The sequence below is a fragment of the Hyperoodon ampullatus genome (genome assembly GCF_949752795.1).
Source record: "Hyperoodon ampullatus genome assembly, chromosome: 4".
Taxonomy (NCBI): domain Eukaryota; kingdom Metazoa; phylum Chordata; class Mammalia; order Artiodactyla; family Ziphiidae; genus Hyperoodon; species Hyperoodon ampullatus.
This window is the reverse complement of record NC_136917.1, coordinates 37,713,538-37,739,951: the sequence shown is the minus strand read 5'-3', so window position 1 is coordinate 37,739,951 and position 26,414 is coordinate 37,713,538. Positions and strand designations below refer to the sequence as shown.

At 55.5% G+C, this 26,414-nt stretch overlaps 4 protein-coding genes across 5 annotated transcripts; 3 read left to right on the top strand and 1 right to left on the bottom strand.

Annotated features, from left to right (window-relative positions):
- Positions 1-2,060: 2,060 nt before the first annotated feature.
- BABAM1 (BRISC and BRCA1 A complex member 1) lies at positions 2,061-9,656 on the top strand. The gene is made up of 9 exons (XM_079702397.1): positions 2,061-2,085; positions 2,587-2,928; positions 4,165-4,223; positions 4,810-4,930; positions 5,012-5,090; positions 5,822-5,846; positions 7,791-7,920; positions 8,116-8,202; positions 9,182-9,656. Exons 2-9 carry the CDS (start codon positions 2,638-2,640, stop codon positions 9,383-9,385), a joined length of 996 nt encoding a protein of 331 aa, XP_079558523.1. The 5' UTR covers positions 2,061-2,085; positions 2,587-2,637; the 3' UTR covers positions 9,386-9,656.
- Positions 9,657-10,705: 1,049 nt separating this feature from the next.
- On the top strand, positions 10,706-14,381 carry ANKLE1 (ankyrin repeat and LEM domain containing 1; the record flags this gene model as incomplete). Of its 2 annotated transcripts, none has more annotated exons than XM_079702253.1 (9): positions 10,706-10,929; positions 11,007-11,159; positions 11,607-11,712; positions 11,826-11,970; positions 12,220-12,957; positions 13,089-13,266; positions 13,554-13,713; positions 13,822-13,951; positions 14,209-14,381. In XM_079702253.1, the coding sequence occupies 9 exons, from the start codon at positions 10,706-10,708 to the stop codon at positions 14,379-14,381; spliced, it is 2,007 nt and encodes a 668-aa protein (XP_079558379.1). The 2 variants fall into 2 exon arrangements, with proteins under 2 accessions (XP_079558379.1, XP_079558380.1); XM_079702254.1 differs by having other exon boundaries at positions 10,868-10,929; positions 12,226-12,957.
- Positions 14,382-17,099: 2,718 nt separating this feature from the next.
- ABHD8 (abhydrolase domain containing 8) lies at positions 17,100-22,432 on the bottom strand (the record flags this gene model as incomplete). Its single annotated transcript, XM_079702827.1, has 4 exons — positions 17,100-17,723; positions 19,171-19,387; positions 19,522-19,692; positions 21,693-22,432. 4 exons carry the CDS (start codon positions 22,430-22,432, stop codon positions 17,553-17,555), a joined length of 1,299 nt encoding a protein of 432 aa, XP_079558953.1. The 3' UTR covers positions 17,100-17,552.
- Positions 22,433-25,585: 3,153 nt separating this feature from the next.
- MRPL34 (mitochondrial ribosomal protein L34) lies at positions 25,586-26,199 on the top strand. The gene is made up of 2 exons (XM_079702440.1): positions 25,586-25,721; positions 25,942-26,199. Exons 1-2 carry the CDS (start codon positions 25,648-25,650, stop codon positions 26,153-26,155), a joined length of 288 nt encoding a protein of 95 aa, XP_079558566.1. The 5' UTR covers positions 25,586-25,647; the 3' UTR covers positions 26,156-26,199.
- Positions 26,200-26,414: the final 215 nt, after the last annotated feature.

Genomic DNA, 26,414 nt, shown 5'->3' with positions numbered 1-26,414 from the left:
GTGTGTGTATACATAGATTCCAGTGTTATAGAAATTTTAACAAGCAATTTGCACATGGCCAGGCACCATCGGGAACTAAATCATAAGGCACCCTCCTTGTTCCCTACTACCTTTCTGACCATCCCGTCTCTGCTTCCTCTGCCAGCTACTGTTTCTTCTCCATAAGTGCTGGGTTCCTCAGAGCCCAGATGGTCCCTACATCCTGCTCATTTTTCCTGCATCCACCTCTAAAGGGCCTCCTCCTCATCTCCATCCATAGTCACAGTCCAAGCCTCTCCTCCCCAACCTGGATACCAGCCCAGCTCCCTCCCTGGGCTCCTCAGCCATCCCTCCACTCCCTTCCCCACCAAGGCCGCAGAGATCTCACTGTTCATCTACCTGGCTCATACACCCTCCATAGCTCCCCATTGCCCTTGGGAAACATTTCAAGCTCTTCAGCCTGGCATTCAAGGTCTTTAAAAAAATTATGCCTGTGGCTGGCACCAATGTGTACTCCACCCTCTAGCTGCTATAACCTCCTCTGTGAACAGCTGAAGTTTCTCAGTTCTCTCACACCCTGGTGCCTTTGGCCATGCCTTAACCTCTGTCTGAAACACACCTTCCTTCCTTCTGCACTTCTGTGTAAACTGTGCAGAGCCTGGGATAGCCTGAATCTTCCTGGTTCCACTGACAGAAGCTATGAGGCTGAATCTTCCTGTTTCTGTGTCTCCAAAGGTAGTAGCGAGAGAAGTTGCAATTCTCTGACTTGGGGGTACCCGGGGCATTGAAATTCTCACTCTTAGCTTCTGCTCTGGCCATATTAACCTGTGAGAGGTTCCACCACTCCAAGGCTCTTCAAAGCCTCCAGACTTTTGCCCAGGCGGTTCCTTCTGCCTGGAATGACCTTCCTCCTCTTGTTTTTCTAGCAAATTCTCCATCCTTCAAGGCTCATTTTCCACAGCCCCTCTGGGCTGTCACTGAACCAGAGCCTGGCTGATGTGGACAGGCTTAGCAGACTTTAACAAATAAAGAAACTGAGGCTCAGTTTTTAAATGGTTATGGAGCTGAAGGGATAAGTGTGCATGAAGAAGGAAGGGGGGATTGAAATAGTTCTGGCTTAGCATTTTTTATTTTTTGCAAATATTTGTGAAATAAGGAGAATTAAATAATTGGGAGGGCCCTTGGGCTCTGGACCCCGCCCACCTCTGCCGCAAAAACCCCTCACTGAGGTTCAGTCAACTCTATTAATCACCAATCAGCCCCACCTCTTCTAAATCCCACCCAACTCAGTCCCGCTACGTTTAATCACACTGCAAACTAGGACTTCTCCATCTTTCTGAGACTATCCCATCGAAAGCCCAACTCCATTCTGCCTCGTTATGGTAGAAACGCTGACCCGCGCAGTCCGAATCTGCCAGAAACATAAAAGCTCCGCCTTATCTGACTTTAGCCAATCACATTCCAGATCCCGCCCCCCTCAGCTCCGCTCCAGTCTATCACAATCCAAACCCCACCTCCTAGAACAGTATCAGCCTATCAGCTTCCAAGGCTCTCCAGCCTCGTCCCATACATCTCTCCTCTAGGCCTGCGGCCTGCCGAACTACATTTCCCAGGAGGCGTGGCGGCCGCGCCGTCCCATTTCCGGCTGGTAAAGATGGCGGTTTCCCAGCGAGCTGGCAGCTGAGTCGGAGGGAGGGTCACGCTACGGTGAGCAGGAGTTGGGTGGTGAAAGCGTGCGGGATCCGTCCCTAGAGGCCCAGCTTCCCTAGCCCCAGAAATTCAGCCCCTCACTTGCCCTGAGGCTTCCGCCTTCAGCTCTGATTTCTCCTGCAGTCTAGCCTCCATCCCTCTTGCTGCAGCTAAGCTTTGTTTTCCTTAGAGGTTGTGGGGACTGCAAGGCTCAGAAACCATCCCCGGCAGCCCGCACCCATTGCCCAGATGGGCAAACTGTTCCACTAGCGTCCTGTTTTTCCTCAAAGGAATTGTAATACCAGATCTGCTCCCCTTCCGTGTGCAGACACCCCGTAGGCAGCCAGCGCTCCGCTGCGGAGGAGGGAACCCTAGAAGTTATTATTCTTTTATTCACCAAGACGTCTTCAGTTTCAGGTAACAAAAAACCCAACTCAATCTGGTTTAAGCAAGAAAGGGAATTTAGGCATAGCTGGATTCAGGTGCTCAGAAGTGTATCTGTCGTTTTTTGGGTGAGCATCACTACAGGCAAGCTCTGTTTTCCTTCTTGGAGGCAAAATGGCTCCCAGCAGCTCTGGACTTGTGACTTTCCAGCTTTGCAACTCTGACGAGTTCCTTTTCTCTAACAGTACTATTGGAAGTCTCAGAGCTGCCCCTCACTGGCGTGTGTTGGGTCATGTCCCTATCTCTGAGCCATTCACAGTGGCTCACTAGCCAAAAGAGGGAGGGGAGGGGTTAGCCCTACAGAAAAAAAAAGGGAGACTGTTATCTTGAGTCAGGGTGGATGCTGGGCTGATAAGTGTTAAAGGCACCCATCCTACAGATGAGGAAACTGAGGCCCTGAGAGGCGTTACTCTTAGTAAGCGACTCATGCCCTGTTCTCCTGCCCAATAACCAAATGCTTTTAAAACCCCTAAGGGAAGGATCCTGGCTTCCCCCGTACCTGCTCCATCCAGCCACTCAGGAGCCATGGAGGTGGCGGAGCCCAGCAGTCCCGCTGAAGAGGAGGAGGAGGAGGAGGAAGAGGAGCAGTCAGCTGAGCCCAGACCCCGCACTCGCTCCAACCCTGAGGGGGCGGAGGACCGGGCGCTGGGGGCCCAGGCCAGTGTGGGCAGCCGCAGCGAGGGCGAGGGTGAGGCGGCCAGTGCTGACGATGGGACCGCCAACTCTCCTGGAGCCGGTCCCAAGCCGTGGCAGGTGCCTCCACCAGCCCCAGAGGTCCAGGTGCGGACGCCAAGGGTCAACTGTCCAGAGAAAGTGGTAAGTGAGGGGCTTGACCAGTGGCTTCGAGGTGTTAGGGAACCTTGGGTTACACATCGTCTTTTAGGATCCACTCTGGAAAACAGTCCCTTTGTTCTAGTCTCCTAGGGCTGCCACAAGAAGTTATCACAAACCCGGTGGCTTAAAACAACAGAAATTCATTTTCTCACAGTTCCAGATGCCAGAAGTCTGAAATGAACGTGTCATGTTCCCTCTGCAGGCTCTAGGGGAAGAGACTTCCTTGACTCTTCCAGCCTGTGGTGGCTCCAGTCGTTCCTTGGCTTGTGGCTGCATCTCTGCAATCTCTGTCTCCGTCTTCACATAGCCTTCCCCTCTGTGTCTCCCAGTCTTCTCTTTTCTTTCTTTCTTTTTTTGTTTGTTTTTCTTTGGCCGAGCGGCATGCAGGATCTTAGTTCCCTGACCAAGGATCGAACCCGTGCCCCCTGCAGTGGAAGCGCAGAGTCTTAACCACTGGACCGCCAGGGAAGTCCCCAGTCTTTTCCTTTATAAGGACACTTGTTCTTAGATCAGAATGATCTTATCTCAAGATCTTTACCTTAATTGCATCAGCAAAGACCCTAATTCCAAATAAATTCACATTCTGAGGTTCCAGGTGGATATATCTTTTAAATTTATTTATTTATCTTTGGCTGCATTGGGTCTGTTGCTGTGTGCGAACTTTCTCTAGTTGTGGCAAGTGGGGGCTTCTCTTTGTTGCGGCACGCAGACTTCTCATTGCGGAGGCTTCTCTTCTTGTGGAGCACAGGCTCTAGGCGTGCGGGCTTCAGTAGTTGTGGCACGTGGGCTCAGTAGTTGTGGCGCACAGGCTTAGTTGCTCCGCGGCATGTGGGATCTTCCCGGGCCAGGGCTCAAACCCGTGTCCCCTGCCTTGGCAGGCAGATTCCTAACCACCACGCCACCAGGGAAGTCCCAGGTGGATATATCTTTTAGAGAGCCACAATTCATCCCACTCTTCCCTTGTTTTCTTGTTTCTGTGTTAAATGTTCTCTGGTGTGTTTGTTCACTCATCAACCTGGACTCCTAGTCCAGTGCTCTTTTCCCTCAGCTGCCTCCTTCTAAAGTGGACGGCTTGGCTGGGAATTGGGAGTCATCATATGGCCTTTTCCAATGGGGCTGCTTGGAGAGGGCCAGCAGAGTGGTGCGGGGGCCTGCATTAATGTTCAGTCACCAGGTGCTGCTACTCACAGCTCTCACCACCCTTCAACTTCATTACAGATCATCTGCCTGGACCTGTCGGAGGAAATGTCGCTGCCAAAGCTAGAGTCATTAAATAGGTGAGAGGGATATGTGGGGGCTTGAGTTTGCAGCTATGGCTGGGAAGGGCCCAGCCCAAAAAACGCAGGGCTGTCTCTCTCAGACTCACCCCCGGGGCCTGGCGGTATTGGAGAGTAGCAATGATATCTGGTAATGATATAGCTGCAGCCCGTCGGGGCTCTGTTCTAAGCACTTGAGAGCTATCACACGCCACCCAGGTCACAGCCATGACTCGGAAACTCCAAGAAGCAAAATGACTTGCCCGAGGCCTCCCAGCAAATGGGCAGAGCCAGATTCAGACCAAGGCCTGGCTGACTCCAAAACCCTTGCCCCTGAGCAGCTAAGTCTCACTGGGGTCAGGCAGCAGGGCCTGGATGGGGCCTGAGGACGAGCCCGCCTTCCCCCCCCGGCACTCGTGATGACCTGCGCTGAGCAAAGGTGGGGTGCCTCCCACAGATCAGATGTGAGACCCAGGCTGGCCGGAGGGACCCTTTGGAGAGGGCAAGAGCTGGAGAGGGGTCAGCTAGGTTCGCGGCTGGGCTCTGCCGCCCCCTCTGCCGCATGACCTGGGCCTTAACTACCTGGTCACTCTCTGGCCCTCCCCAGCTCCAAAACCAATGCCCTCAACGTCTCCCAGAAAATGATCGAGATGTTCGTGCGGACAAAACACAAGATTGACAAGAGCCACGAGTTCGCGCTGGTGGTGGTGAACGATGACACTGCCTGGGTGAGGCTGGGGCAGGGCTGGGTGCCCTGGGGTCCCCTGGGGCTGAGGGAGCCCCTCGCTGAGTCCCATGCTTCCCTGCAGCTGTCCGGCCTGACCTCTGATCCCCGAGAACTCTGTAGCTGCCTCTACGACCTGGAGACGGCCTCCTGCTCCACCTTCAGTATCCTTTCCACACAGGGAGCCCCAGGGAGCGGCCTGGCTCAGCCTGGCTCAGGTCTAGATCCCAGTTCTGCCACATCAGGCTTGGGCCAGCCACGCCTCTGAGCCTCAGTTTCTTCATCTGTAAAATGAGAGCCATAAAACCTCCTACCCCACAGGGTCGCTGTGAAGATAAAGTCAGAATACAGAAGCAAAAACAGCTGATTTGGACTCTGAATGTCAAAAATGCATCCACTTGGAGAACACTTCATGAAGGGCTAAGTACACAGTTGGTGCTCAGCAAGTGGCCGTATGTGACTGAAAAGTCACAATCATTGCTACAGCCCCTTCAACTAGGGCACAGCACATTTTATATTAACTTGAACATTAAAGGCTCACTGCAGCCCAGAACTTAAATATAATATGATCCCTGTGAGTTACAAAGAAAACAGTAATGAGGGGAGGGGGACAGGGACACCCATGGCTTTTTCTTTGTGAGGAGAATGGCCCTAGCCCTGAGGGAAAGGGGGCTTTGAATCACTACGGGCCTTCAGGGCATCTGATGCCAGCCCCCTAGTTCATGATCTGTGCTGAGGGAAAACAGGCTCAGAGGGCAAGCGACTGGGACAGGGTCACACAGCGTGTGTCCTGGCAACCGGCTCAGAGGCACCTGCGCTCTTCCGGCATCAGGAGGGAAGCCACCCACCCCTGCCCACCCGTGCGCTGCTCTGCTCTCCTTAGCATTCCCACCAGATCTGGAAGGTCTCTTCAGCCTCATGTAAGTCCCCCATGGGGAAATTATTGTTCGCCTTTGAAGAGACGAACCCCTTCTGGGTAAAAGCTCCAAACAGCCCAGAAATAGTCCTTTAGGGAGGCCTAAAGGCTTCCTTTCTCACCCTTTCTCCCTGGAACAATTGCTCACTTACCTGTCTGGAAGCATTTTTGCAAAAGAGGTTCCTTCTCACATCTCACCCTCTGTGTTATTCTCTGACAGCCCAGTGGTTCTCCACTACTTTCGTATTGATTGATTGATTGATTGACTGCTGCATTGGGTCTTCGTTGCTGCACATGGGCTTTCTCTAGTTGCGGCGAGCGGGGGCTACTCTTCGTTGCAGTGCACAGGCTTCTCATTGCGGTGGCCTCTCTTGCTGCAGAGCATGAGCTCTAGGCGCATGGGCTTCAGTAGTTGCAGCATGCGGGCCCTAGAGCACATGGGCTTCAGTAGTTGCAATGCATGGGCTCAGTAGTTGTGGTGCACGGGCTTAGTTGCTCCGCGGCATGTGGGATCTTCCCAGACCAGGGATCAAACCCGTGTCCCCTGCATTGGTAGGCAGACTCTTAACCACTGGACCACCAGCGAAGTCCCTCCACTACTTTAACCTGGAGGCAGCCAACTTTTTCTTTAAAGGACCAGATAGTAAATATTTTTGACTTTGTTGGCCACATCATCTCTGTCTTGGCAACCAGACTCTGCCCATTTTATTTTTTTATTTTTTTGCGGTACGCGGACCTCTCACTGTTATGGCCTCTTCCATTGCGGAGCACAGGCTCCGGACGCGCAGGCTCAGCGGCCATGGCTCACGGGCCCAGCCGCTCCGCGGCATGTGGGATCTTCCCGGACCGGGGCACGAACCCGTGTCCCCTGCATCGGCAGGCGGACTCTCAACCACTGCGCCACCAGGGAAGCCCCTGCCCATTTTAATTAGAAAGCAGCCACAAACCATAGGTACGCAAGTGGGCATGGCCATGTACCAATAAAACTTTATTTGCAGGCACAAATTTGAATTTCACATTTCTGATTGTCACAAAATATTCTCCTTTTGGTTTTCTTTCTTCCCAACTGTTTAAAAATGAAAAAGGTTCTTAGCTTGTGGGCCCAAGTATTCTAAGCCCTGTTTTTGCCAGCCCCTTGATGGTGGCCAAGGAGCTTGTTTTGCCCATCTCAGCAGATTTTGGAAGTGAATCTATGGGGTAAATTCCTAATGGAGAAGAGGCTGGAACAAGGTGGTCTGTGTTTTTAATTTTGCTAGACTTTGCCAAAGCGCTTTCCCAGGAAATGAACCCTGTTCATCTCCCCCCACCAGCACCGGGGTTGCTCACACGGCTGAAAGTCCTGCCCATCTGATAGGTGGGAAGAGACCACATCTTATTTTGCTGTGCTTTTCTTTTCATTCATTTTTAAGCCATTCAGTATTCTTTCAGTAATTTGTCTGTTTGTTCCCTTTACCTATTTTTCTAGGGGGATGTTGGCTTTTTTCTTGTCGGTGATCAGATTTGCTTTTTACATATTAAGAACATTAGCCCTCTGTCTGCCTAGTGCCCTGTACTCAATGTGAGAACCATCTGTGGCTGAGTGGGGAACTGGGCACTGACTTTGCATATAAGATCTGGTCCCTGCCTCAGAGTCTCCTGGCCTGGTAGGGCAGGTCCAGCTCAACACAGTGATGGGGAACGCTCAGGGTGCTGAGGTTGGCCTGAGCAGGCCCTAGCTTTGGGGTCAGCAAAACCTCTGTTGGAGCAGGAGAGGTCAGGCAGAAAGGAGAAGCTGAGGAGGTGCTGGGGCAGAGGGAACAGCATGTGGGAAGGCTCAGAGGAAACAATGAACTTGGGAGGGGTCAGGTGGGGCCTCACATACCTGGTGAAGAGCTGGGCTCTCTGATGGTGACAGTAGGGGTGTGCTACCAGGGTGTGCTCTGACCTGTCCCCCATCCCTGCTGCGCAGCCAGCAGAAGACTGAGCTGCCAGTCACAGAGAATGTGCAGACGATTCCACCGCCGTATGTGGTCCGAACCATCCTGGTCTATAGTCGTCCACCCTGCCAGCCTCAGTTCTCCCTGACGGAGCCCATGAAGGTGAGGGAGGCCTGGGAGAGGGAGGGATGCCTACAGCCAGCAGGATGGTGGTTAAACACTAGGAGGGACTTCCTGACCACAGGAGCTGGGGTGCCTAGAGTCAGGTTCCCAGAGTCTTGGCCAGTACATGGGGAATTGTGATCATGGGGGCATGGGGTGACCAAAGTCCCAAAGGCCGGCTTTCTTCCCCTGCAGAAAATGTTCCAGTGCCCGTATTTCTTCTTTGATGTTGTTTACATCCACAATGGCGCCGACGAGAAGGAGGAGGAGATGAGTTGGAAGGTGAGAGGCCGCTGTGGGTGTGGGTGGCAGGCAGATGTAGGTGCAGATGGGATGGCTCTGAACCCACCTGCCCCGGCCTTGAGGGAAAGGGGGACTTTGAATCACTAAGGGACTTCAGGGCATCTAATACCAGCCCCCTAGTTCATGATCTGTACTGAGGGAAAACAGGCTCAGAGAGGGCCAGCAACTAGGCCAGGGTCACACAGTGTGTCTCTGGCACGGTGGCACCTGGCAACAGGCTCAGAGGCACCTGTGCTCTCCTGGCATCAGGAGGAGGGAAGTCACCCGTCCCTGCCCACCCACGCACGGCTCTGCCATTAGTCTTCTCCTTAGCGTTCCTGGTCCTGCTGGATCATGGTCATTCAACTTCCATTTCCCACATGTCTTCAGTGAACTAATGGGGCTGTTGGGACAGTGGCCCATGAGTATGTAGGGTCCTGTCCACCTCATCCCCAGCGTCCCCTGCTTCTCTCTCTTCCTGCCTTCGCTTTCTCTGTGTCCTCTGCCTGGAGCACGCTTCCCTCCCTGCCTTGCCAGGCTCTGCTGGTCCTTTACATCCCAGCCCTGAACTATTTGTGGCATCTAGAGTCGGCCACTTATCTCTCTGAGCCTCACTTTACCCAACTGTGAGCAGAGGGGGTTGAGCCCAGCTCCTACTTATACTTCAGTACCCAAATGGGAAGTCCCTACTTGGAGAAAACTTCCCTGCTCCTCAAGGTAGATCAGCATGGGGGCTGGGGTCATTGTATCCGACTGTGCCTCTCCAGACTAGGGGCTCCAGCACTGAGACCTCTTGGGGTCCCTAGCACTGAGTGGGTGGCAGGAAATGTTTGCTGAATGTGGGAATGTTTTCTGCCTCGTAGACTCCTCTTTACCCTTCAGAACTCATTCCTGAGGCCCCCTCCTGGGAGGCCCTCCAGGACAGGGGGGGGCCTGTCAGGGGAACCTCTGCCTGAACAGCCCTTCCTTGGCCCCATAGGACATGTTTGCCTTCATGGGAAGCCTGGATACCAAGGGTACCAGCTATAAGTACGAGGTGGCGCTGGCTGGGCCCGCCCTTGAGCTGCACAACTGTATGGCCAAGCTTCTGGCTCACCCACTGCAGCGGCCCTGCCAAAGCCATGCCTCCTACAGCCTGCTGGAGGAGGAGGATGAAGCCGCCGAGGTTGAGGCCACTGTCTGAACCATCCCTGTACATCCAACCTTCTAGTACGATGAAACGCTTGGCCGAGAATGCTGGTTCTCACACTGGGCTCTGTGGGACCCCCAGAGGGAGGTCTAGGAGGTATCCAAGGCACCTGGGGAGCCCTGAAGGAAACCTAGGATTCCAGGAAGCATCACAGGGACTCTGGACACCCATTCCCTATGTTTCCCAGCCCATATCCCACTCCGAGTTTTTCAGTTGTGATTCTTGTTATCAAAATAAAAATCTGAGAATCCCTAACTCAGGTCCACAACAATCAACTTGTGTTAATTGGAATCTTTTTCGTTGCAAGTGACAGAAAACCCGCCCACTGAGCAGAAAGGAGAATGGCTTGGTTCTTGTGGATAAGAAGCCATGGTGTAGCTTCAGGCTTTGCTGTATCCAGGTGCTCTGACATTGCCATTGGGGAGGGCTGAAATACCTTGCATGGTTGGTGTTCAGTGTGCCCTGCTTTCCTCCCAACCCGTGGAAAGGGGTGAGATGGCTGTGACTGCTCCCCAAATCCCAACCCAGGTGAAGTGAGGGCTCTCCCAGCACCCCTTATAACTGTCCTTGCCTAGGTCATGTAACTTTGCATTGGGCCAGTCATGGGCCAGAGCTGTGGCACACTCTGATTGGCCAGGACTCCATCAAGCTTCTCTGGGAAGGGAGGTTTATAGTTCCATCAGGAAATAGTGTGGGTGCTCCCCAGAGGAAGGGAGACAGATATAACAGGTGCATCACTCAACTATCTTACTGGATGATGAGCAATTGTGAAAAAAAGCTTACCAGCTAGGTTTTCTCAGTTCCTTATCAAACGAAAATAGCTTTATCGAGAAACAGCTTTTCCTTCCCATGAGGATTTATTAGGCACCTGTGTGCCAGGCCCCTCGTTCAACTTCACACCAACCTGGAAAGGATTATTCTCCCATTTTGCATGTGGGGAAACTAGAGCCCTAAGAGGCCCAGGGCTCCAAAGTAATGGAGTCCCGACTCCGCGGAACTGAAAATAGGCAACACAGAGCCACTGCAGGAGGGAGATATTAATTGAAGCCTAACATACTATCAGGGCTGCGTGCGCTAATGGAGGCTGCCTCGGCAGATGGTTCTGGAAGACCTATTGCCTTGTGGGCACCATCGGGTCCCGGGAGCGTAGCTCCACCCCCTCCAGCAGGCTGTGTTAGTGTTTACGCGGTCTGAAGAGATAACGGCACACACGACGACCTCCACCCTATCGGGCCCTTATCGGCTGCCCCTAGCCCTGCCTGGGCACTACTTGGTGTCGCAGGCTCGGGCCAGCATTAGAGCTCCTGAACCTAGATGTGGACGACAATGCGGCGCGGGTCGGCCTGGCTGGGGACACTGCACTGCGCCGAGGAGCGGGGACCGAGGCTGAGGGGCGGAGCGGCGCGTGCGCACAAGGGCGCCGCGGGAAGTTGGAAATCGGCAGGCTGGGCAGCTGGTCTGGGGGACCGCCGGGGCATGGGCTCGGCGTTAGACCTGGCGCGGCGGCTGCGGGCGGCGCTGCGGAAGGAGGAGTTGCGGTGAGGGCAGGGCACGGGGTGGGTGGGCCAGGGGTAGGGGGCGAGTGTCGCGATCCACTCTGACCCTCTGTCCTTAGGGCACTGGAGGAGCTGCTGCGCCGTGGTGCTGACCCCAACCTGGTGCTCAAGGATGGCGCGGCGGCCATGCACCTGGCGGCCAGAGCCCAGCACCCGCGGAGTCTGTGTTGCCTCGAGGCCCTGCTGCGCCGAGGCGGGGACCCCAACACTCGGTGAGGCAGGGTCTGGGCTCCGGGCAGCTTTTCCGCGAAGGAGAGGGGTCTCCCGAGTCCGAGGGAAAGACCTGGGAATCCTGGAGAGGGCGTCCCACGGTTCAAGGATGCGCACTCAATGCCCGGGGGCGGAGCTTGGGGAATCTGGGGAAGGATCTTTAGGGTCCAAGGGCAGAGGCAGCGTACCAGACCGAGGGTGGGGTATGAGGTTGCGCTGAGGCCAAATGGGGATCAAAGGTTCGGATCTGGTGGTAGGCGTTCTAGAGTCTGAGAGCAGAGGTTTGGGTCCTGGCCCGAGGGCGCAGGATCTAGGTTCCAAGTGTAGTGTCTCAGGCTGGAGGGCGGAGATGGGGGTGCTGAGAGCCAAGGCCCCGGGCGGGGGGTGGGAGGATGGGGGAGGAGATCGAGTTCCCTCCTCCACTGACCCCTCCTCCTGTCCTGCCCCAGATCGGCCGAGGCGCTGACGCCGCTGCACGTGGCCGCTGCCTGGGGCTGTCGCCGCGGCCTGGAGCTGCTGCTGAGCCAGGGAGCGGACCCCGCGCTGCGCGACCAGGTGGGGGTCCCAGCGCTGTTTGTAGCAGGGCGAACCCGGAGGGAGGGAAAGAGGAAGGAAGGGAGGAAGAGAGGGAGGGAAGAGGGCGCCCCCTGCTGACCGCGTCCATGTAGGACGGACTCCGGCCTGTGGACCTGGCCGAGCAGCAGGGGCACCAGAACTGTGTGCGTGTCCTGCGGGAGCTGGAGGCTCGGACCAGGACCCCGACACGGACCCGGGCAGACCCCCAGGAGCCAAAGCCCAAGCCAAAGCCTGGCAGTGAGTGGTGCCTGTGCGGCTGGGGGTGCTTAGCCTCTGATCTAGCTTTGCGGGTCTCTGTGTGTGACATCCACGCTCTCCCACTGTTTCTGTTTCACGACTAAGGTCTCTGGTCCGTCTCTCTGCCTCCGACTCTGTCCTTCCTCTTTGCGATTGCAGCCGCCTCTTTCTGTCTGATCTGACTTCCATCTTTGTCTCTCACTTCCTCTTCCCCTCCTCTCTGACTCCCACTCTTATCCCCTGCTCCAGGCCCAGGCCCTTGGAGAAAGGGGCTGAATATCAGCCCCTCTGGACCTCCCAGTGTGACACTGGACTCCACAACACTGGGCAGAGGTGATGGCAAAGACATGAGCCTGGAGGCTGGCCCTGGACCCCCCAGCCTCCTTGCCCACCCTGAGATTGCTGACACAGGTGGCAGCTCGGAGTCCCCCCTAGGGCGCTGGGACTGCAGCTCAGTTGCCTCCTTTGTCACCGCGGTTGAGGCCTCTGGAGCTGAGGACCCAACCGCCCACATGTCCCCCTGGGCTGGTGTCCGACCCTCCCAGAGGGTGCCAAGATCTTCGGGTACCCCACAGCAGGAACATCGAGCCCTCATGGAGGACAGGGAGGCAGAACTAAATGCCCGTCTGCAGGCCCTGACTCTGACCTTGCCAGATGCCTCCCCCTCCCCCAAGTTCTTCCCAGACAAGAGTCCAGCCCGTAGTGCCCCTTGGGAACCACTGCCTGGACCCTCTGACTTCCACATCCCAAAAGATGACCAGTTGTCCCTCGACAGTGATGTAGCTGCCCTCTGGCTGACAGAGGATGAGGCAAGCGCCACAGGTGGCAGGGACCCCATCCCCTCTTGCCAGTGCCCACCGGACCCCACCATGTCTGACCTGGAGCTGCTGCAAGGGCTCCTGGCACTTGGCAAGAGCCGTGGTCCCATCACGTCCTTCACCCGGCCATACTACCTCCAACCACTAGAAGAAGCCCAGGCTGCTCCTGGTTAGTATCCAGAGTCCAAGGAGCCTCCAGGAGTCCTCAGAGACCCGTGGCTCTCAGTGCAACCTACTTCTCCCTTCATCTCTGGGAACCACCCTTTCCTTTGTCTCCTTTGACTCAGTTTCCCCTCCCAGGCCTAGAATTCTCAGGGCACAGCCCAGAGCTGGCCAAAGCCCTGCGGACTGGCCATATCCCAGATGCCCAGGCAGATGAAGATGCACTTGCCAAGCAGTTTGAGCGGCCAGAATCCACCAGCCGGTGGCGGGAGGGTGTCATGAAGTCCAGCTTCACATATCTGCTGCTGGACCCCAGGTACTTGGAACAGGAATGACCCAGAAGTGGGAACTGGAAAATTCTGAGATTGATTCTTATCTGCTGTGTGTCCTTAGGAAGGGAACTGGCCCTCTCTGGTCATCAGCTTCTTTATCTATAAAAGGCAATTGGATCCAATTCAAGCTGCTGAGTGTCCTTGGCGAACAGCCACCCACCCTGCCTTTTATAAAACAGGGGTCACTGGACGTGGGTTGCTCTGTCTTTAAAGACTGTCTCTGGGGCGACTCTTGTCACTTTTCCTTCTCTGAGCCACCTACTTCATCTAGGAAGACTCAGAACCTTCCAGCCCGAGCCTTCTCACTGACCCTGGCTGAATGCCTTCGGATTTTTGTCAATGCCATCTTCTACGTGGGCAAGGGAACACGGGCCCGGCCGAATGTCCACCTCTGGAAGGCCCTTAGCCACCGAGGGTGGCCAGGAAAACAGGTGTGAGGATAAGGACCAGGTTCATGGCAGGGGCGGCACAGCTGCGGGCAGGTAGAGGAAAGAGGGAATTGGGGGACAGAACTCTGACCCTGCCCTGGCTCCCCCTAGGCCTGCCCCAAGGTGCGCCAGATCTTAGACATTTGGGCCAGTGGTCGAGGTGTTGTCTCCCTGCATTGCTTCCAGCATGTGGTTGCTGTGGAGGCTTACACTCGAGAAGCATGTCTTGTGGATGCTCTAGGTAGGTGCCTGGCTTGTGGGGTCGGGGGGTCACATGAAGGGCACTTGATCTACTGATTCCCTCACCCCTTGCCCCTCAGGGCTGTTCATTCATTCAATGAGCAATTATTGAGCATCAATTATGTACCTGCATATGCACAGATTTTGCTCCATTGGTTTATCCCTGCTTGAGGGCGATACCCAGTGGGTTTACTGGCACATACTTCTGCCTGGGGTTCCTGGAGGCTGCTTTTGTGACCTTACCCCTAATCTCCCCAGGGATCCAGACGCTGACCAACCAGAAGCAAGGACACTGCTATGGAGTGGTGGCTGGCTGGCCACCCACCCGGCGCCGCCGCTTGGGGGTGCATCTGCTGCACCGTGCCCTCCTTGTCTTCCTGGCTGAGGGTGAGCGAGAGCTATGGCCCCAGGACATCCAGGCCCGTGGCTGAGCACTGGGGAATTGGCCATCCAGCCTAGGTCGAGATCAGGGTGTTTGAATGTTCCAGCTGCCCCGTGCTGAGAGCAGCCCCCCATCTCCAGCTCCAGAAGGCTGGTGGGGGAGCAGCAGGACAATCTCTCCCTCGGGCTGAGGGAGGACTTTATTACAGATGGAACTGCTGGAGAGGTAGTGAGCTCCCTGCCATGGGTGGAGAATAAGGGGATGTGAGAGGAGAACAAGTAGACCAGAAGGTTCTTTGGAACACTCTGGTGCTTTGAAACATGCCAGTGCTTTGGCAGTTTGGTCCTGTTTGGGCAAACAGAGTCCATTTTTATCTCCCTGACACAGGGGACCCACAATGTAGGCTGGGCTGGGGGCTTCCTCAGCCACTTGAAGGGAATCTGCCCAGCTCAAGAGTTAGGTTTCACTGCTTCCCAGCTGTGGGACCTTGGACCAGCAATTTCTCTGTCTGAGCCTCACTGTCCTCAGTTGTACACAATGGGGAAAGTGCGAGGTTCTACCTCAGGGGGTCACTGAGGAAATCAGATTAAACCGTCATGGGGTAAAGTGTTTGGCTCAGAGCCCTACTGAGCCAGAGGTGGCCCTGCAGGCGGAAAGTCTCTGGGGGAAGGTGGGGGGTGTTGGGATGTTCTCGAGGTACCGACTTGTGTATTGAGGGGTGGGCAGAGCTGGGGAGGTCATTGCGGTGTGGGTGTGAGACACCAGCTCTCCTTGGCATCACCGTGTGACTGGAGCCTCCTGGTGTTGCTTCTCTGAACCTGTTTCTTCCACTATAAAATGGGATCACTAACCCCATCACTAACCTCTTTGCTCTTTATGCAAAGAGCTTCAGTAAGTGCCAAGCCGCTATCCTGGTGAGGTGGTGGTAGGATCATTTAAATTTTCCAGAACTTGCTTCTTCAAAGCAGTCCAGTGGGTTTAGGGACTTGGTGAGATCCGCTGCCTCATTGGGTTTGTCACCTGCCTGTCATCGTGGCTCAGAGAACCAGGTCCTGCAGGGAGTGGGCTAAGGTTCCATCTGCCTCCTGGCCTCCACTGCTGAGCCCCTGGCTACTCTGGCTGCTGTGGTAATTAGGGTTCCTGCCTCTGGAGTGGGCCTGGGCTCTACCATTTTAACTGAGCTGAAGAAACCTCACTCCGAGCTTCCCTTTCCTCATGTGTAAGACAAGTAATTCTCCCAGACACCAAGTAGGTGCTTGATAAAGTGATAGCAATTCAAACAGCATGCTGGGACTTCCCTGGTGGCACGGTGGTTAAGAATCCGCCTGCCAATGCAGGGGCCACGGGTTCAAGCCCTGGTCCGGGAAGATCCCACACGCCGCAGAGCAACTAAGCCTGCCACAACTACTGAGCCTGCGCTCTAGAGCCCGTGAGCCACAACTACTGAGCCTGCGCTCTAGAGCCCGTGAGCCACAACTACTGAGCCTGCGCTCTAGAGTCCGTGAGCCACAACTACTGAAGCCCGCATGCCCAAGAGCCCGTGATCCACAACAAGAGAAGCCACCGCAATGAGGAACCTGCACACCGCAACGAAGAGCAGCCCCCGCTTGCCGCAACTAGAGAAAGCTCGCGTGCAGCAACGAAGACCCAACACAGCCAAAAATAAATAAATTTATTAAAAAAAAAACAAACCAAGCAGCATGCCATCTCCCAAGAATACACAAACAGAATCCAGAGACATCCCTCCCCCCGCCAAAGAAAGAGGCCCAGAAGAGGTGGGATTTGTCTAAAACACAGGGTATCCCAACCTTGGCCCTACTGACTTTTGAGACCAAGTTACTCCTTGCAGTGGGGGCCGGGGGCTGTCCTGTGCACTGTAGGGTGTCAGGCAGCATTCCTGCGCTCCACCCACGAGATTCCAGGAGCACCTCCCCCTCCAGTTGTGGTAATCAAACATATCTCCAGAATTTGTCAACCAACAGCAGTGCCCCTGTAAGAACCCCTGGTTTAAATTAAAGGTGGGCTCACAAACCAGTGGGGAAAGGACCAAAGGTGCAGCAACTGAGGGGACAAATCTCCCACCGGCCACACAAACCACGGGTAAACCTAGATATACATACATTAGAATAAAATGTAGAGGACCAAGAGCACAGCCATGGAGCAGGGAAATTCAGAGAAATCTGGATTCAAAAAAAAAGATTCAAAATAAAAATCATCTTTGTGACAAAAACAACTCAAAACCAAGTTATAAGATGAAATGGGACAGTAAGAGGTACTAACTTGCTGTGTGGTGCGGAGTAAAGGGGATTCAATGAACCTATGGGTGTCAGGCACTCAGCATAGGGCTTTGCATACAGCTGACACAATTGTGGCTACTGTAATCAGATGCAACCATCCTCGGATCCTCACCTCAACTTCAGCATCGACCTCAGTTGGTTCTCCTCCTCCCCTCCAGGGACGGGGAGCTCACCCCCTATCTGCCTTCTTCTCTGGAAATACTGCCCAAGTAGCTCCTGCATTTTGAGGAGGGAGGGGAACTCGGGAAGCAAGCCTGGACGGCCGACATCCTCAAATCTCTGTGGGCCAGCCCTGAGGAGGAGGCACTCGACTCAGTTCAGTCTGCACTTGGGGAAACTGAGGCTCCGGGCGGCCCCGCGCTGCGGTCACCCAACACAGGCCTGGAGGCTCAGATTGTCACTTCTTTTTATTGAGTTACAAGTTGAGATGTGCGGTTTCGGTGGTGCCAGCCCCCTCCCAAACCCTCCCTCCTTGGGCCACAATAGCCCCCAGCGCCGAGGAATGGGGGGTGGTAAGGGATCTCGGGCATTGGGGCGGGGTCTCGAAGGTCCCTGCGGGGCTCGTGGGTCCCAGGATCAAGCACGGCGAACACGGAAGACAGAGAGCGGGGTGGTGGCCTGCCTCGGCCCTGGCGTTTTGGGGTAGGGGACTTCTGTACAAGGTCATCCTCCGCGGGGGTCCCGGCTATGGCCCCGAAAAACCGATGGGTCTCGCAGGACTAGCAGAGAGCGGTGTGTCCACCTGGCTCCCACAAACGCCACGTCCTGCCCAGCCGGCCTGGGGGGCGTCTCCCTGACCTGACCCCGCCCACTGGAGCGAATGGCCCGCCCAGGTGGTCCGCGCGGGCGGCAGACCCAACTCCGGCTCCGGGCCTCTCCTCAGGCTCTTCGGCTCACTAAGCGCTACCCTGCCCCCTCAGCGGCTACTTCTTTTCCTCTGGGGGCGTGGGCAGGGGCTCGGGCAGGGCCTTGGGCGAGGGCTCGGGCTCCCAGAGCAGGAATTCGTGGAGCAGCGTGTTGACCGTTTCCGGACACTCCAGCATCACCATGTGGCTGCCTTCATCGATGAGCTTCAGGAAGGCCAGGAGCAGGATCTGCGGAGGACGCGGCTCAGGGCAGGCAGAGACAGGTCGACAGAGCTCGGGGCCAGGCAGCCCTGGGACTCCCCCCGCCCCCCCATCTATGCATGGCCTCCAACATCAGGAAGTTCTTGCAATCTACCCTGTATTCCTCCACTTCCACCCAAGGGGGATCTGGAAGATGGCCTGTCACCCAGCTGGAACCCAACTGGATATTCATTCATTCCCCGTTTATTAAGTGCCTACAATATGTCCAGAGCAGGATTTCTCAACCTGGGCACTAATGCCATTTGGGGTGGGATCATTCTCTGGGATGGGGACTGTTCCATGCACTGTAGGATGTTGAGCAGCATCCCTGGCTTCGATCCACTAGATGCCAGTGATAGCATCCCACTCCCCCACCACAGTGTGACAATTTAAAATCTCTCCAGGGACCTCCCTGGTGGCTCAGTGGTTAAGAATCTGCGTGCCAAAGCAGGGGATACAGGCTCGAGCCCTGATCCGGGAAGATCCCAAATGCCGCAGAGCAACTAAGCCCGTGCGCCACAACTACTGAGCCTGTGCTCTAGAGCCCGCGAGCCACAACTACTGAAGCCCACCTGCCTAGAGCCCACACTCCGGAACAAGAGAAGCCACCACAATGAGAAGCCTGCTCACCGCAACAAAGACCCAACGCAGCCAAAAATAAAAAATATAAATAAAAAAAAAAACTCTCCAGACATTGCCAAATGTCTCTTGGGGGCAAAGTCACCTCGGTGAGAAATCACTGACAGATGGAGAGTCTCTCATGCTAAGGTAGGGTTTCTCAACCTCCACATGACGGACACTTGGCGCTGGATCATTTTCTGCGGTGGGGCCGTCCTGCTCATTGTAGGTTACTGGGCAACATCCCTGGCCTCCACCCTCCAGATGCCAGTAGCACCTCCCTCCCCTACAGTCATGACAACCAAAAAAGTCTGCAGACATTTCCAAGTGTCCCCTGTGGGGCAGAATCATCCCTGGTTAAGAACCGCTGGCCCAGAGCTATTCTTAGCCCTAAGGATCTCAAGACCCTTTCTGGGGAATCTGATCTAAAGATCCCCAGCTCGCCCTTGAAGAATTATGTAGCCCATCACAAATTCCAACTGTGAAGAGTGCCTTTTTATTTTTATTTTTATTTTTTGCCATGCTGCATGGCATGTGGGATCCTAGTTCCCTCACCATGGATCAAACCTGTGCCCCCTGCAGTGGAAGCACGGAGTCCTAACCACTGGGCCACCAGGGAAGTCCCATGAAGAGTGCATTTTAATGTGCAGTGGGGACAGCACATAAACCTACCACCTGTTCAAGGCAGCCCCACTTTCTGGATTCCACCTTTGACTCTCCATCTAAGCTCTGACGTCCCTGGGGCTGGAGCACAAGGCAGAGTCCCCCTGGACTGTGCAAGGGGGATCTGAAGGGTGTGGTGGCCAAAGTACCATACCTCAGCCATACGCTGGTCTTCCTCCACTGGCACAAACTTGTCGTGCATGCCATGGACGAGCAGGACGGGCACGGTGAGCTCGGCATGGTAGACCTCGTCGCCCTCAGGCCAGTACTGGCCACTCATCATGGCCCGAAGCACAAAGGAAGACACATTGAACGCATTGCCCTCCTTCAGCAGCTGCTTCTCTTTGGCCCCTTGGCGTGCGAAGCCAGCCCTGGGGGTGGGGAGGCACTGTTGGAGCCCTCATGCCAGCTCAGCCACCAGAAGTGCCCCCATGCCAGCCCCAGCCATATAGCTTCCCCTCCCGTCCACCTTAGGGAGATGCCAGGGAAGGGCCAGGTCACTCACTTGAGGAAGCTCCAAGCCAGACAGGGTGACAGGCAGTGCAGGACGCACGTGGGCATGTTGAAGATGGAGCAGAAGCTGGGCTCCAGTGCTGTGGGGCCCCCGCCGTTGATCATGATCATCTTGTGCACCAGATCTGGGTACTCATGAGCCAGGAACGTGCAGAAGGAGACACTGCCCCATGGGTGGATGGTGGGGAGGGTTGAAGGGCAGTGGTCAGCAGGATACAAGCAGTGAAGGGGTTAATGCCCTCCCCTCACCCAGAGGCATATCCTTGAAGGCCAAGATTCTTCCCCTGGGGTCCATGGGCACCAAATGGGGGTGAGGGATGGATGGGGCATCTCGAATGCCCTGAAATTGAGAGACTGTGTGTGTGTGTGTGTGTGTGTGTGTGTGTGTGTGTGTTTTGAGGGTGGATTTTTTTTCTTTTGGAGAAAGGATCCAAATACAGAACTTTTATCAGACCCTCAAAGTCATCATAACCCCCAAAGGACTAAGAATTACTTATTGCCAAGTGTTAGGAAAGCTATTTGATTAAACAAACCCTTTGGCTTCTCAGAGAAGGTCCCTGTTTCCAGCGTATCCCTTCCCTTTAAGGATCTTCTCTCATTGGCCCCTGGGTGTGGCACATCTGCCTGCCTTATGCAAGGTGGAAGGGTGCAGGTACCTCTCCTCATTCCCCCTAAAGCAGAGTTTGTTTTGCAAACTATGGCCTGTGGGCTAGCTGCTTGTTTTTGTAAACTTAAGTTTACAATCTTGTAAATGTGTAAAATATTTTATAAATAAAGATTTATTAGAATAAAACCATGCCCATTTGTTTACAATTATGTCTGCTTTCTTTCTACAACAGTAGACATGTGAAGTTTCAACAGAGATCAAACATTATGGCCTGCAAACCTAAAATATTTACTATTTGGCTCTTTAAGAAAAAGCTTGCCAACCTTGCTGAAAAGAGGGACACGATACAAGCAGGAGTCAGGTGGACTTGACTGTCCCAGTGACTCACTGTGTGCCCTTGGGCAAATTGCTTAACCTCTCTGAGCTACCATTTCCACATTTGTGACATAGTAACTGTGCTGACCTCATAGCATTGTTATGGGGTCACAGGAATTTCCACAGGTGGGTGCTCATTTAATTGGAGGAATCATTTAGCATAAGCATCCACTTTGAGGTATGTTTTCATATAAGCAAATAGGAGCTATGCTACTTCCCAGTCTGGCTTCCTTTCTTTTGGAAACTTACGTAACATTTCCTTTTCTTGTCTAGTTGCATGGGCTACAACTGCTAAAACAGTGGTTCTCAACCTGGCTGGCTGATCAGATCCTGCCTTTTCTCCTGGGTAAAGGACAGAATGGTACCACTTGGCAGTGATCAGGCACCCAGGCCCAGAGCCTTCCATGGCGTGGGCTCTCATCTAAATGCTAGGTGGTATTATCTGTCACCCCTTTAAGGAAGAGTGAATTATAGCAACCTGTGCCCTTGTAAACAAAAATTATGGGATTCCAATTAGTCTTTCCTTGGAGCCCTTGGGGTCTCCAGAGCAACCAATTTTTGAACTTAGTTGAAGACAATGGTTCTCAGGGGTGATTCTGCCTACCAGAGGACCTTTGGCACTATCTGAAGGCATTTTTTTTTTTTTTTTTTTTTTTTTTTGTGGTATGCGGGCCTCTCACTGTTGTGGCCTCTCCCGTTGCGGAGCACAGGCTCCGGATGCGCAGGCTCAGCAGCCATGGCTCACGGGCCCAGCCGCTCCGCGGCATATGGGATCCTCCCAGACCGGGGCACGAACCCGTATCCCCTGCATCGGCAGGCGGACTCTCAACCACTGCGCCACCAGGGAGGCCCTGAAGGCATTTTTGATTGTCATGATCATCACTAGACCATTGTGCTAGCGGCGTCTAATCGGTAGAGGTCAGAGACGCTGCTAAACATCCTACAGTGCACAAGAAAGCCCCTCACAGAAAAGAATTACCTGACCCAAAATGTCAATAGTTCAGGGATTGAGATACTGCTTTAAAACAATGTGAAACAATAGCATTGGTGGCAGGAATCCCTGTTTTGTTACAGATGTTAGTGGGATTTTTCAAGAAGGGAAATCAGTATTTTGTGAGTGGGTGTCCAGTTCCTGCCAGTCTCCATCCCTCACTCTCATCCCCACCCCAGTGTTGGCTCACCCGTAAGAATGCCCAATGAGCACGTTTCGCTTCTTGGCATAGCGCTTGAAGATGGCACGCATGTCCTCTGCCAGTGCATAGAAGGTGTAGGCAGCGGCCACCTGGGGTGCTGAGCTGGCCCCGTGGCCAGCCAGGTCGGGCGCCACCACCTCGTAGCCCAGGCGCACAAAGAAGTCCAGCTGTTCCTTCCAGATGGCCAGGGAACCGCCGACACCGTGGATGAAAAAGAGCACCACATCGGCCTGGGTGCCCTTGCAGCTGGTGATGCGCTTCTCACAGTCAATGTGGATGGTCCGCTTGGGGCGTCGGGCTCGCCGCCGTCGTCCGCCACTGCCACTCCCAGCACTGCCTGGGCCCGAGCGGCTATCGCTGCCCGCTGGGTCAGCCAGCTCTACCTCGAGGGCGGCTGGTGGCTCCCCAGAGCCATTCTGCCCGTGCAGGAGGTCAGCTCGTGGTGCCCGGCCCAGGTTCTCCACCAGTAACCGCCCATTGCGGTACACGGTGATTCTGCGCTGGCAGTGGACCAAGCCAGATTGGTCCCCCTGGGCGGTGTCTGACAGTGGTGGAGGTGGGGTGGGGAGCGGAGCGGGTCCAGCATGCTTCACCCGCAGCACGCGGCCAGGCTTGACCTCCACAAAGGTGTAGCCATCACTGGACTCCACACTCTCCAGGGGCCCCACAGCATTGGGTGGCGCGCCCAGCAGGCAGCAAAAGATCCCATCGGTCACCCCGGTCAGCATGGTGTGTCCTGTGAGTGGGGTCATGACAGCCAGGTCAGAGGCCATCTAAACAGGGAGACTTCCACTCCCATAGCACCCACTCCCCACACCTGGGTCAGGTGAGTTGCACTGCGAGGCCCCATCTAGGCTCCAGTTTGGGGGTGGCCAGAACCAGCCACGCACTGAGATGTTTTGTCTGGTCAGTGCCTGTGTGGCGTTCGGCCACCCTTCTGGGCCAGCCTAGTCTATCCTAGAGAGAAGGTCGTGGCTGACACCAAGAGGCATTCATTGGGGGTGGCTTCCCGGAGGAGGGGACATTGTGGCAAATGTGGCCCATCCTTGAGGACCCTCCAGCTCAGGTTTATAGCAGTAATGCCTTCCTAAACCCATTCATTCATTCGTCCATTCATTCATTCATGCACTGTTTCCTTAATTCACTTTCACTAAACCGGCATATCCTGAGGGCTCCAAAGGCATCTAAAAATGTGCAGATCCCAGGCCTCTAAAGCTGGCTTCTGAAAGGTGAGACCCTGGGAGAGGGGTTTCAGGACTGAGCCCCAGAAGCCCTTGCCCAACTCCCCAAGACCATGAGTGCAATGGGTCTGTTTCACAGACCTACAAGCTGAGCCTCAGACACCCTGGGAAGAAGGTGCTCTGTCCCCACTGCTCAGTACCTTCGGTTCTGGGGAATCTGGCACACAGCAGCCAGTGGTGGAGATGAGGATGGAGAAGGTAAAGCCCTGGCTGGGGGCCTCCAAGCCTCCATCCCGCTCCCTGGACCACGGCCCCCACTCCGTGTCCATGGCAACTGCAGGCAGTTACATAACTCGAGGGGGATACCCGCGCAGCGCACCCCCATTGTTTAGGCCCTGGTGATGGGACCAACCCCTCCCCGTCCCCATCCTGGGCTCCGCGGGGATAATGAACGCCGAACACCGGGCCTGCAGTGGCCCGTACTTGCTGAGGGAGGGGGAGCAGGCCGCGCCCCCCACCTCCGGCGGGGTTCAAACCCGGGATTGCCAAAGGGGGCGCAGATGCGCCACGCCAGACCCCCCTCCACAGAGCCAGGCCCCCGCCTCCTGGGTGCCCGTCAACCCTGCGGCGGGGTCGAGACCACTGGGGCTCCGCGGCTTCCTAAGGGCTTTGTGGATACCCCCCGCAAAGTGAAAGACCCAGGGGCCTCAGTGTACCCTTCCCACGGCCCGGTCCCTGCTCACCTCATCGAGGGCCCTGGGGCCCGGGGCAGGGCAAAGGGGTCCCGGGCGGAGAAGCCGGCGTCCGCCTGCGGGCGCCGTTTACATGGTGGCGCGGGATCGGGCCGGGCGCGTTTACGCGGGCGGGCGCGGGCCCAGGGCGGTCAGTGCGGGGACATCCCGCTACCGCCTAGCGAGACGGCCCTTTAAGTGTCTCCCCGGGGGGGCGGGACCGCGCGCCGACTGACTGGAGCCTCGGCCAATCGCAGCTGCATAATGACCTGGCCTAGTTAGACTGCCAATCAGAGGCGGCAACTCCGGGATCAGGGCGGGCTCTTGGGGCAACGGCCCCGCCTCCCTCAAGGCTTACGGAGGTGGAGGGAGGGATTGGGCCCGGTTAACCGCCGAGAAGGGGTCGCAACCTGAGGTCTTCCGGGCCCCTCCTCGCTGCAAAGAGGATCTCCTCGGCTAGCCTCTGCCTCCGAACTGCCCTGTCCCCTCCAGACGGAGCCCCCATGCCCCTCTCTCTCTGCTGACCTTTCCGTTCTACAGTCTCCCAGATCTTTGCAATTTCAGGTGGGGAAACTGAGGCTCATAAATGGCACAAGGTCACAAAGCAAGCTGGGGGGCAGAGATGGGACTTGGAACCACGGCTGTGTGATTCCAAGTTCTGCAAATTGTTATTCGTTAAACCATTAAACAGATATCTTGGAGCTATGGGCAATTAAGGAATTGGAGTTTCACAGATAGGCCAATTTAACTGGTGACCCTGGTCCCAGCCGGAGCCAGAAAGCCCACAGTTCAAATCCAGCCTCTGCCCTTTGCTGATATGTGACCTTGGGCAAGTCCCTTCCCTGAGACTCCATTTATTTCTCTATGGAATTAATTCCCTCATGAGTTTGCTCAGCAGGGAAAGTGCTCCATACATTATTGGCATTATTATTGTACTGCTGTAGTATTGTAGTGGTTTGCTAAATGATGGTGCAGGTAGGATGGGCTTCAGAGGACAAGGGGTTAATCATCCCTTCCCCACTCCTATCCCCTGGAATTTGCTGCCAGAGCTGGATTAGGTCCAGCCACCCACTCTTGCCCACTCAGGGTGCTCCTGGGAGACTACAGTTTATTAACGCAGAAAAAACTCCCCTCCCCCTCCCCAGGCTGGGAGATGCTGGGGTGCCTGCAGGGACTCAGCTGTAAGCCTGGCCCTTGAGGGCGCCCTAGGCTTCAGGGAGAGTCTGGGGAACAGTGTTGGGCCAGAGGGAGGGACAGGACTGGGGGAAAGGAGAGCATCTGAGGAGGATTTTAAAAAGATGACTAGGGGGGCACCAGGCAGAGGAGGTTGTAGCTGAAATTTAGGGTGTGTGTGTATGGCGAGAGCGGGCTTCAAATGCCTGCCAGATATTTTCCCTGGGGCAGTGGGGAGCCGTAGAGGGTGTGTAAGAAGGGAAAGGGCTCAGATATGAGTATTAGAAAAATAGGGCCTGAACGGGGGCACCGCCAAGGGCAAGCCTGCAACCGTTGAGTTCTGCAGATTGAGAAACTGAATGACCACCCCAAGGACATCCAGCCAACACCAACTCAGACTTCCTGGGCTCCCCGCCAAGGGGCGGAGACTTGGCTGGGGCTAAAGGAAAGCTGCCAGCCGTGTGCCGTCTGCCTGGCTCCCGCTGGGGGTGGGAAATTCAACCAGCCGTTTCCTGAGGCTGCCACCAGCTGCGCCACCGTCACCCCAGGGTACCCTCTGTAGATCTACAGGAGAAGGAACTACAACTCCCAGCAGACCCAGGGACATAATGTCTTGTACGCACGCGCATGCGGAGGATGCGCCGTTCGCCTGTCACCTGCTGGTCCACAAGAACTACACTCTCCAGTGGGCACTGACGCTCACGCCTAAGATGCGGTGCGCCTACGTAGACCTACGACTCCCGCGGCAATGAGGGCTCCGCCTAGAAGAAACTACATTTCCCAGAAGTCCACGTCCCGCAGCTGCGGAACCTGTGGGCTTTGGAATAGCTGCCACCGGACGGCGTGCCGGCGGCGGACATGGCTTTCTCGATCAGATCGGTGGGTCGCCTGTTGGGGCCAGTCAGTAGGTCAGCGGCGCTTTTGGGTGGCAGGTGAGTCCTCAGGGGGGCCCCTTCCCAAATCTGGGAGTAAGGGCGGTGTCGGGGGCTGGCCCCAGCTGTTTACCAACCACATGACCTTCCAATGCCTTGAGAACTCCTCGAGCGCCTTTTGCTGCCAGGCTCCCTCCAGCATTGATCGGGAAGCCCAAGCTCGGAGAGGTTGGGCGCCACGCAGAAGTCACACAGCGCCCCCTCTAACCTTCCCCGGCAGGTGGCTCCAGCCCCGGGCCTGGCTGGGGCTCCCCGACGCCTGGGGACTCCCCGCCGTGCAGCAGACCCGGGGCAAGGCGCGCGGGAACGAGTATCAGCCGAGCAACATCAAGCGCAAGAACAAGCATGGTTGGATCCGGCGCTTGAGCAAGCCAAACGGCGTCCAGGTCATTCTTCGCCGCATGCACAAGGGTCGAAAATCGTTGAGCCATTGAGCAGCGCGACGCTGCCGGCTGGACCCCACCCCCCCATTAAAGCATTTTTCCTCGCTGACGACTGGGACTCGGACGGACATGAATTCTCAGATTTCGGGGTTGGCCTAGGGGAAGAATTGTGGGATTGGACTGGAAGAGAGAGTGGGAAGTCAAACCTTGCCAAATGCCTTTTTACGCTTTTGAATTAGGAAGAATTTCGAACATGTGCATCAGTCCACAGAATGGTACAGTGAACGCCCTTGTAACCCAGTACACAGCT

What these genes read in the sequence shown, in the direction of transcription:
- MRPL34 (XM_079702440.1), top strand. Translation starts at nt 25,648, where the DNA reads ATGGCTTTCTCGATCAGATCGGTGGGTCGCCTGTTGGGGCCAGTCAGT. An exon ending in GCGGCGCTTTTGGGTGGCAG is followed by an intron (nt 25,722 to 25,941) that starts GTGAGTCCTCAG and finishes CTTCCCCGGCAG; the next exon opens with GTGGCTCCAGCCCCGGGCCT.
- BABAM1 (XM_079702397.1), top strand. Translation starts at nt 2,638, where the DNA reads ATGGAGGTGGCGGAGCCCAGCAGTCCCGCTGAAGAGGAGGAGGAGGAG. An exon ending in AAGCTAGAGTCATTAAATAG is followed by an intron (nt 4,224 to 4,809) that starts GTGAGAGGGATA and finishes GGCCCTCCCCAG; the next exon opens with CTCCAAAACCAATGCCCTCA. An exon ending in GAAGGTCTCTTCAGCCTCAT is followed by an intron (nt 5,847 to 7,790) that starts GTAAGTCCCCCA and finishes CCTGCTGCGCAG; the next exon opens with CCAGCAGAAGACTGAGCTGC.